Here is a 9606-nt window from a genome sequence, read left to right as displayed (position 1 = left end):
CTAAACAGTGTGAACCTAAACAGAGTGAACCTAAACAACATGAACCTAAACAACGTGAACCTAAACAGCGTGAACCTAAACAGTGTGAACCTAAACAGCGTGAACCTAAACAGTGTGAACCTAAACAGCGTGAACCTAAACAGTGTGAACCTAAACAGCGTGAACCTAAACAACATGAACCTAAACAGCGTGAAATTGTTAAATGCTTCTCAATAGGAACATAATCACAGCATGAATGTGCTTGGTGTAAAAGTGTTCATCTTTGCTTCACAAATCACAACTCTCCGTGCAGTAGATAGTAATGACAGTAGACACTGCCTCCCTATGGCCAAAGATGCATACTACAAATGAGACAACAACATACATAAGCCTATGATCACCAGTGAATTATGTTCAAAACAAATAAGTGACCATAAAAGCTAGATATCAAGTCATCGGATGAAGGCCTTATAATGTATAAGAATTCATCTTACAATCCCCAAATCTCTCTCTCCTTCCCCTTTAACCCTCTCTTCCCCTTCGTTCTACCTCACACCAGATCTCTCTTTCTCCCACTCTCTATCCTCTCTCTACCTCCTCCCCCCAACTGTCCTCCTTCCTCAGCCTCCTCTCCACCAATCTCCTCATGATCACAGCTGTCAGCACGCTACAGAACACCAGGGCAGGAAATGACACGGCTGCCACCTGTAGGCGGCACTCCCCGTACTCCCTCGTCAGGGACGCCCGCCGGGACAGGAAGTCCTCAAACACAGCTTCCTGTTGGGTCAGCGTGCAGAGGGAGAGGAGGAAGTGGAAGAGCTGGTGCCCGTGGCCGATGATGTCACAGTGCCCAGGAAAGAAACGCTCAGGCATGGGACAGGAGAAGAAGAACGCTGCCAGGAGGAACAGCAACACCTGTGTGTGACATCAGAGTGTCAGATTGTGCAGAAACCTCTCCCCAACCTCAATCTTCTCTATCTCTTTCTCCATCATTCTCCTTCTCTTTCTCCCTCTCCCTCACCTGTATTGCGTGTAGGGTCATAGCAGGGTCGTCTCCCCAGGTCCTGCTGACCAGTCTATGTGCCACAGGACTGCTGTCTAGCAGGCACGCCAGACCGGTTGGCACGACCTGGCACAGCTTACGATGGAGTGGGTATGGGTGGAGGTAACTGAGTTTGGCAAAGCAGCAGCAGGCACAGGATAACCAAGCCAGGAGAGCTGCTGCAGGGAGGAACACCTAACAGAGGAGAGGTTTGTTCGTAACTTTGTTCCTTTGTCCACTCATTCATTCACTCATTGACTCCCTCATTCACTCATTCCCCACCTCTCCTACTCGACTGCGTCTCCATGCGGGATCAGAGCTGTAGAAGTATAGAGCCAGGGCACAGCCATACTGGTACACAGCCACTCCCACATAGTCCAGGAAGAATAGGGCATAGTGGGCCAGCTCGGAGTGGGACTGGAGCAGGTGGGCTGTTGCGCTGCAGCACAAGTAGGTCAGAAGAGACAGGACGTAGTAGACCAGCGGTAGACAGGCCAGGTCCAGGTAAAGACCCAGCCCGTCTGGTCCATTCAGGGTCAGGCCCACGAGACCCTTCGGAAGGGTGATGAGGTTTAAATACAAGGTTTAAATCTGCAGTAATTGTGTGGCATTATTTTGGACACAAATACGCACATACAAATGCATACATACAAAATTTATCTAAATCTAACCCTAACACACACTGAATTACACAAAAAAGTATTGAAGTACCCCTCCACACATCACAGCAAAAACAGAGAACCTCAGCGCAACGCAGACTCCGGCCAGCAAGTGGCTCCACACGTTGATTGTCTCATTGTGTATCTGGAAGAGGCTGAGGAAGTAGAAGCTCCAGGAATGGCCCACGGGCCGGTAGCCAGACAGGATGTAGGGCTCACGGAAGAGAAGGGGGACCTCAGTGTCTCTGACGGTGTGGGGAAGAGAAGACAGAGAGGAGAGGAAGGAGGAGAGGGAACTCATGGGTTTTAGGGAGAGGGAGACAGATATACTGGGCATGGTGGAATTGGGGACAGAGGGAATGAGGGGGTAAGGAGAATGGGGCACCTGTGAGGAGGTTTGAGGTGAGGGGGTCTGTCTGTAGAGGGAAGGACAGCAGGTTGGTAACTGTGTTGTCATACTGAGTTTGGTCGAATTTGATGAGATGCATGCTTTGCCCAAAAAATTGGATAACACAATAAGAGGTGTACATGATTGTACATTTACAGACAGAACTGTCATTGGACAAACATGTTACTAGACTTCTCATGCCTCTGGTGTATCCTCTGCCATGTAATGCTCCTCTTTCAAATCAACATCAACATCAACATGCTCCTGACTAATCTGGTTACATATGCTCACAGTGACCATCACAAAGACAAACCAGGAACTCAACCTTGTGAATAACAGTTAGCAGAAGACATACTTGTAGATGTCTACTATAAACTAAACCAGAAAGCCCTGAAGAAATACGTTAAAAGTGGATGTAGGAGAAACAAACCTAATAAAACAGAACTTTGAATTCCCCCTTTGAACACGTGTATAACAAGTATAGGCTGCTGTTCCACAGAGGTGAGAGAAGGAAAAAGGAACTAACCTGAAACTCTCCCTTTCTGGACTCTTCCACCTCTGACTACTGACTGCAACTTTATGTGTATCAACATTTCACTCCCACCGATCCCAGACATCATTCCCTCATGATAGGGATCTATTTTGCTTGGGCATCTCTCTCTCTCTCTCTCTCTCTCTCTCTCTCTCTCACACACACAAACACACACACAAGGGTAACAGATGGTATGTTCTACCTCATAGCTCTTAGTCAGCTTAATAAAACAATGAGTCTCCTTTTCTTAATGAATGTACGAATTTGTCTCCAATTATGCTTATTTTCCTCCCAAACACAAACTGCAGACCACGAGGATAATCAGTCATGAGACATTCTTTAAATTGTAGTGAGATTTCCCTAGTAACTTCTACTGCTGATTTTTCAATTCTGATGAATGGACTGGACATACTATTCTACTTCAAAAAATAATATATTTCAAAAAGTTTAAGACAATTGGGTTTTTAAAATGTTTTTATTGCTCAAATAGAACATATGTCAATGGGGATCTTTTTCTTGAATTCTACTCAACTATTCACAGTCAATTCTTCTGCTTAGTGGGATTAACAAAAGTTGGACCTCCCTAGTTACTTTAAATTAAAATACATTACATTTATATTGAATTAAATGAATAACCAAACAAAGTAAGGCCATAGATGTAGTGTACTGCAGGCTACATCAAGTAGTCCTTGCCCAGGCACAGGTGCACCCCACGGCCACAGACAGGAAGGAGGCGCTGTAGCACTTCCTGGTGGCTGAAGTGTAGAGTACCACGACCTGCTGGTAGATAGGTACAGAGTTCTGCCTGTAGCGCATGTACTGGCTGCTGTTGGTGGGGTAGACACAGTACATAGAGCTGCACTCGGCCTCCCACATGGTCTGAGGAATACGGTTCTCCACTGTAGTGCTTCTAGAGATTAAACAGAGAGAGAAGAAAATAAATCAACAACAAATATTTAAACCTACGGATAGTATTCACAGGCTTTACATAGAGCTTGTATTAAGATTGTAAGACAGTCACATAACTCAGATCGAGGTCAATTTTTTTGAAAAGGATTTCTTTAGGTACAGTATCAAATACTGTAGTGTGTGTGTGTTAATGTAAATTTGCGGTAGGTAGCCTAGCGGTTACGAGCATTGGTCCAGTAACTGAAAAGTCGCTGGTTCAAATCCCTGAGCCGACTAGGTGAAAAATCTGTCAATTGTCCTTGAGCAAGGCACTTAACCCTAATTGCTCCTGTAAGTCACTCTGGATAAGAGTGTCTGCTATAGTATGTAAATGTAACTCACTTCCAAGTCCAGGGTGACAGAGAGCGTGTGTGAATGTTCCCATTTCCCTCGGATTCCTCTGTGGGAATCTTGTAGAAGTCTGAAGGGATGATCAGTGTTTCGTTACACCTCTCCTTTGTCACCTTCATTCTTTTCGCCATGGTCAGGCCCAGCAGCATAGACACACAGCACACAACCTGAGGATGGGAAGAGATGGAAATACAAGTAAATATGTTAGAAGTTATCTAACAAATGAATAGGGCTGAAACTTAAGCACAAAAACAGGCTAAACAAAGATCATTGGACAGACACTGTTCTATTTTTTATTTATTTAGATCAATTAAATGAATCAAATTGTCCAGATCGGGTGTGACTCTGCACTGTACTAATAAATACATTACAGATGATGCAACCAAAGAGTTTTTCGTTTATGAGATAAATTAATTTGCACATCACAAGTACATAGCAAAGAAAGTATGGCAAATAAGTACATGTATGGTCATCCTTATTAGGCAGCTAGTAGCCTAGTGGTTAGTGTTGGGCCAATAACCGAAAGGTTGCCATTATGAATCCTTGAGCCGAGTAGGTGAAACATCTTTGGGATGTGCCTTTGAATGAACCTTAAATGCTCTCAATAAGAGTTTAAATTGTTACATACAATGTTCAGTATAACAAAAAAACATTAGTAGTATCTCTATCACACGCTGCCTGTCATACTCACCAGGTACTTCGACACGTTGCTTTTGAGCTCCATCTCTGATCTCTGTCTGTCTATCCGTCACGTTTTTATGTCGAACTTCTTTCTCCGGGTGTGAAGTATTTATCTAAATGCCTTGAGTGGAAAATCTGCACGTAATATGGAAAACGGATCAACAATGAGATAATATCTCTGACCTGACCTGTTTGTAGACCATTTGAAACAAAGGGGGATTCTGCAGATCTGAAATAGTTTGCCTTATCACTAAATCTACTTCCAGGCGCCTTCGGTGTGGAAACACCACGCAAAAAGGTGTTCAAGTTCACCCAAATTACAAAATTACATATGGGTTTCCTTACCCTGTAAGCAGTCAATAGACAGAGTATGACAGCAATTCATACTTAGGTTTAGTTTCACTGCACTGTTTCGATATGGTAATTTTTTTGCATTTGTGGCACAAATCCCGTTCAAGACCTAGTACAAATATCAGCATTAGTCACTTATACAATTGAAGTCAGAAGTTTACATACACTTAGGTTGGAGTCAGTAAAACACATTTTTCAACCACTCCACAAATGTATTGTTAACAAACTATAGTTTTGGCAAGTAATTTAGGACATCTACTTTGGGCATGACACAAGTAATTATTCCATCAATTGTTTACAGACAGATTATTTCACTTATAATTCACAGTCTCACAATTCCAGTGGGTCAGAAGTCTACACTAAGTTAACTGTAAATTTAAACAGCTTGGAAAATTCCAGAAAATTATGTCATGGCTTTAGAAGCGTCTGATAGGCTAATTGACATCATTTGAGTAAATTGGAGGACACATAAACTACTGCAGCATAAATACTGGAGGCTGAGACAGGAGGGGACAGGAGACACTGTGGCCCCATCCGATGATACCCCTGGACAGGGCCAAACAGGAAGGATATAACCCCACCCACTTTGCCAAAGCACAGCTTTGAAGAAAGAAAGAGGGGAACCGGCCAGGCAGAGACAGCAAGGGTGGTTCGTTGCTCCAGAGCCTTTCCGTTCACCTTCACACTCCTGGGCCAGACTACACTCAATCATATGACCCACTGAAGAGATGAGTCTTCAGTAAAGACTTAAAGGTTGAGACCGAGTTTGCGTCTCTCACATGGGTAGGCAGACCATTCCATAAAAATGGAGCTCTATAGGGGAAAGCCCTGCCTCCAGCTGTTTGCTTAGAAATTCTAGGGACAATTAGGAGGCCTGCGTCTTGTGACCGTAGCGTATGTGTAGGTATGTATGGCAGGACCAAATTAAGCCCATGTAATGCTTTGTAGGTTAGCAGTAAAACCTTGAAATCAGCCCTTGCCTTGACAGGAAGCCAGTGTAGGGAGGCTAGCACTGGAGTAATATGATTAAATTCTTTGGTTCTAGTCAGGATTCTAGCAGCCGTATTTAGCACGAACTGAAAAGTGCATTTAGTGCTTTATCCAGGTAGCCGGAAAGTAGAACATTGCAGTAGTCTAACCTAGCAGTAACAAAAGCATGGATTAATTTTTCTGCGTCATTTTTGGACAGAAAGTTTCTGATTTTTGCAATGTTACGTAGATGTAAAAAAAAGCTGTCCTTGAAACAGTCTTGATATGTTCGTCAAAAGAGAGATCAGGGTCCAGAGTAACGTCGAGGTCCTTCACAGTTTTATTTGAGACGACTATACAACCATTAAGATTAATTGTCAGATTCAACAGAAGTTCTCTTTGTTTCTTGGGACCTAGAACAAGCATCTCTGTTTTGTCTGTTTAAAAGTAGAAAGTTTGCAGCCATCCACTTCCTTATGTCTGAAACACAGGCTTCTAGCGATGGCAATTTTGGGGCTTCACCATGTTTCATTGAAATGTACAGCTGTGTGTCATCCGCATAGAAGTGACAGTTAACAGTATGTTTTTGAATGACATCCCCAAGAGGTAAAATACACTGCTCAAAAAAATAAAGGGAACACTAAAATAACACATCCTAAATCTGAATGAATTAAATATTCTTATTAAATACTTTTTTCTTTACATAGTTGAATGTGCTGACAACAAAATCACACAAATATTATCAATGGAAATCAAATTTATCAACCCATGGAGGTCTGGATTTGGAGTCACACTCAAAATTAAAGTGGAAAACCACACTACAGGCTGATCCAACTTTGATGTAATGTCCTTAAAACAAGTCAAAATGAGGCTCAGTAGTGTGTGTGGCCTCCACGTGCCTGTATGACCTCCCTACAATGCCTGGGCATGCTCCTGATGAGGTGGCGGATGGTCTCCTGAGGGATCTCCTCCCAGACCTGGACTAAAGCATCCGCCAACTCCTGGACAGTCTGTGGTGCAACGTGGCGTTGGTGGATGGAGCGAGACATGATGTCCCAGATGTGCTCAATTGGATTCAGGTCTGGGGAATGGGCGGGCCAGTCCATAGCATCAATGCCTTCCTCTTGCAGGAACTGCGGAAACACTCCAGTCACATGAGGTCTAGCATTGTCTTGCATTAGGAGGAACCCAGGGCCAACCGCACCAGCATATGGTCTCACAAGGGGTCTGAGGATCTCATCTCGGTACCTAATGGCAGTCAGGCTACCTCTGGTGAGCACATGGAGGGCTGTGCAGCCCCACAAAGAAATGCCACCCCACACCATGACTGACCCACCGCCAAACCGGTCATGCTGGAGGATGTTGCAGGCAGCAGAACGTTCTCCACGGTGTCTCCAGACTCTGTCACGTCTGTCACATGTGCTCAGTGTGAACCTGCTTTCATCTGTGAAGAGCACAGGGCGCCAGTGGCGAATTTGCCAATCTTGGTGTTCTCTGGCAAATGCCAAACGTCCTGCTCGGTGTTGGGCTGTAAACACAACCCCCACCTGTGGACGTCGGGCCCTCATACCACCCTCATGGAGTCTGTTTCTGACCGTTTGAGCAGACACATGCACATTTGTGGCCTGCTGGAGGTAATTTTGCAGGGCTCTGGCAGTGCTCCTACTGCTCCTCCTTGCACAAAGGCGGAGGTAGCGGTCCTGCTTCTGGGTTGTTGCCCTCCTACGGCCTCCTCCACGTCTCCTGATGTACTGGCCTGTCTCCTGGTAGCACCTCCATGCTCTGGACACTACGCTGACAGACACAGCAAACCTTCTTGCCACAGCTCGCATTGATGTGCCATCCTGGATGAGCTGCACTACCTGAGCCACTTGTGTGGGTTGTAGACTCCGTCTCATGCTACCACTAGAGTGAAAGCAGATGGTTAAAATTGATGGGAAGATGGATGGAGCCAAATACAGGACCATTCTGGAAGAAAACCTGATGGAGTCTGCAAAAGACCTGAGACTGGGACGGAGATTTGTCTTCCAACAAGACAATGATCCAAAACATAAAGCAAAATCTACAATGGAATGGTTTAAAAATAAACATATCCAGGTGTTAGAATGGCCAAGTCAAAGTCCAGACCTGAATCCAATCGAGAATCTGTGGAAAGAACTGAAAACTGCTGTTCACAAATGCTCTCCATCCAACCTCACTGAGCTCGAGCTGTTTTGCAAGGAGGAATGGGAAAAAATGTCAGTCTCTCGATGTGCAAAACTGATAGAGACATACCCCAAGCGACTTACAGCTGTAATCGCAGCAAAAGGTGGCGCGACAAAGTATTAACTTAAGGGGGCTGAATAATTTTGCACGCCCAATTTTTCAGTTTTTGATTTGTTAAAAAAGTTTGAAATATCCAATAAATGTCGTTCCACTTCATGATTGTGTCCCACTTGTTGTTGATTCTTCACAAAAAAATACAGTTTTATATCTTTATGTTTGAAGCCTGAAATGTGGCAAAAGGTCGCAAAGTTCAAGGGGGCCGAATACTTTCGCAAGGCACTGTAACTGGGAGGGGGCCAGAGACAATTACTCGATGCCGACACATCTTTCTAGCTGATTTACACATTGAAGCTATGTTGCACTTGGTGACCTCTGACTGTTTCATCCTAACATCGTTGGTGCCGACGTGGATAACAATATCTCTATACTCTCTACACTCGCAAGTTTTAGCTTTGCCAGCACCATCTTCAGATTAGCCTTAACGTCGGTAGCCCTGCCCCCTGGTAAACAGTGTATGATCGCTGGATGATTAGTTTTAAGTCTAATACTGCGGGTAATGGAGTCGCCAATGACTAGGGTTTTCAATTTGTCAGAGCTAATGGTGGGAAGCTTTGGTGTCTCTACTCCTCCCGTTACAGGGTCTGAGACAAGAGAAGGCTCGGCCTCAGACTCCGACTCGCTGCTTAATGGGGAAAACCGGTTGAAAGTTTCTGTCGGCTGAATGAGCGACACCGGTTGAGCATTCCTACAGCATTTCCCTCCAGAAACCATGAGAAAGTTGTCCGGCTGCGGGGACCGTGCGAGGGGATTTATACTAACGTTACTATCTGTACTTATTGGTGGCACAGACGCTGTTTCATCCTTTCCTACACTGAAATTACCCTTGCATAGCGATTGCGTCTGAAGCTGGGCTTGCAACACAGCTATCTTCGCCGTAAGGCGATCGTTCTCCTGTATATTACAGTACAGCTGTAATATACAGCGACTGCAATTAGAAGGCATCCTGTTAATGTTACTACTTAGCTTCGGCTGTTGGAGGTCCTGACGAACCATGTCCAGATAAAGCGTCCGGAGTGAAAAAGTTGAATGGGAAAAAACAAAAATATAAGTGGTAATTAAAAAGTAAAAACCGTAAAGTTGTCAGGTAGCAAAGTAAGGTTGGCAACAAAACGCACAAAACGCACAGCAACACGTAAACAAGTCTGCAGGTTGTGACCGGAAATGGCGACAGTAGTCAATGAGTTACTGTCTTGTGATGCAAGAATGCAGTATGTATGTGATGCAGTACCAGTCAAAGGTTTGATGATATGATACTAACTTCAATCTATTAGCCCTATAATGAATTACATTCAGAAATTTCATCTGAAGGTTTCTTTGAATCAGTACACCACACACACGATTTCTAGCCTGTAACAGCCACGCCCTGACCTTAGAAAGCAGT

The 9606-nt window shown here is 44.4% G+C and overlaps 2 protein-coding genes across 2 annotated transcripts; both read right to left on the bottom strand.

The window, feature by feature from the left end:
* Nucleotides 1–558: 558 nt before the first annotated feature.
* Nucleotides 559–2380, bottom strand: LOC112250109 (membrane progestin receptor beta-like). The gene is made up of 4 exons (XM_024419972.2): nt 1741–2380; nt 1304–1542; nt 1001–1216; nt 559–894 (listed from the first exon to the last, which is right to left on the bottom strand). The coding sequence occupies exons 1-4, from the start codon at nt 2237–2239 to the stop codon at nt 559–561; spliced, it is 1290 nt and encodes a 429-aa protein (XP_024275740.1). The 5' UTR covers nt 2240–2380.
* An 884-nt stretch (nt 2381–3264) lies between these two features.
* il17a/f2 (interleukin 17a/f2) lies at nt 3265–4686 on the bottom strand. Its single transcript, XM_042329973.1, has 3 exons — nt 4591–4686; nt 3891–4066; nt 3265–3510 (listed from the first exon to the last, which is right to left on the bottom strand). Exons 1-3 carry the CDS (start codon nt 4621–4623, stop codon nt 3279–3281), a joined length of 441 nt encoding a protein of 146 aa, XP_042185907.1. The 5' UTR covers nt 4624–4686; the 3' UTR covers nt 3265–3278.
* Nucleotides 4687–9606: the final 4920 nt, after the last annotated feature.

The sequence above is a fragment of the Oncorhynchus tshawytscha genome, linkage group LG11 (genome assembly GCF_018296145.1).
Source record: "Oncorhynchus tshawytscha isolate Ot180627B linkage group LG11, Otsh_v2.0, whole genome shotgun sequence".
Classification (NCBI taxonomy): Eukaryota; Metazoa; Chordata; class Actinopteri; order Salmoniformes; family Salmonidae; genus Oncorhynchus; species Oncorhynchus tshawytscha.
This window is presented reverse-complemented; position numbering and strand designations above follow the sequence as displayed.

What these genes read in the sequence shown, in the direction of transcription:
- il17a/f2 (XM_042329973.1), bottom strand. Translation starts at nt 4,623, where the DNA reads ATGGAGCTCAAAAGCAACGTGTCGAAGTACCTG. An exon ending in GCAACGTGTCGAAGTACCTG is followed by an intron (nt 4,067 to 4,590) that starts GTGAGTATGACA and finishes TCCCATCCTCAG; the next exon opens with GTTGTGTGCTGTGTGTCTAT. An exon ending in CTGTCACCCTGGACTTGGAA is followed by an intron (nt 3,511 to 3,890) that starts GTGAGTTACATT and finishes TTTAATCTCTAG; the next exon opens with AAGCACTACAGTGGAGAACC.
- LOC112250109 (XM_024419972.2), bottom strand. Translation starts at nt 2,239, where the DNA reads ATGACAGTTCTGTCTGTAAATGTACAATCATGTACACCTCTTATTGTG. An exon ending in GACGCAGTCGAGTAGGAGAG is followed by an intron (nt 1,217 to 1,303) that starts GTGGGGAATGAG and finishes CTCCTCTGTTAG; the next exon opens with GTGTTCCTCCCTGCAGCAGC. An exon ending in TGACCCTACACGCAATACAG is followed by an intron (nt 895 to 1,000) that starts GTGAGGGAGAGG and finishes TGTCACACACAG; the next exon opens with GTGTTGCTGTTCCTCCTGGC.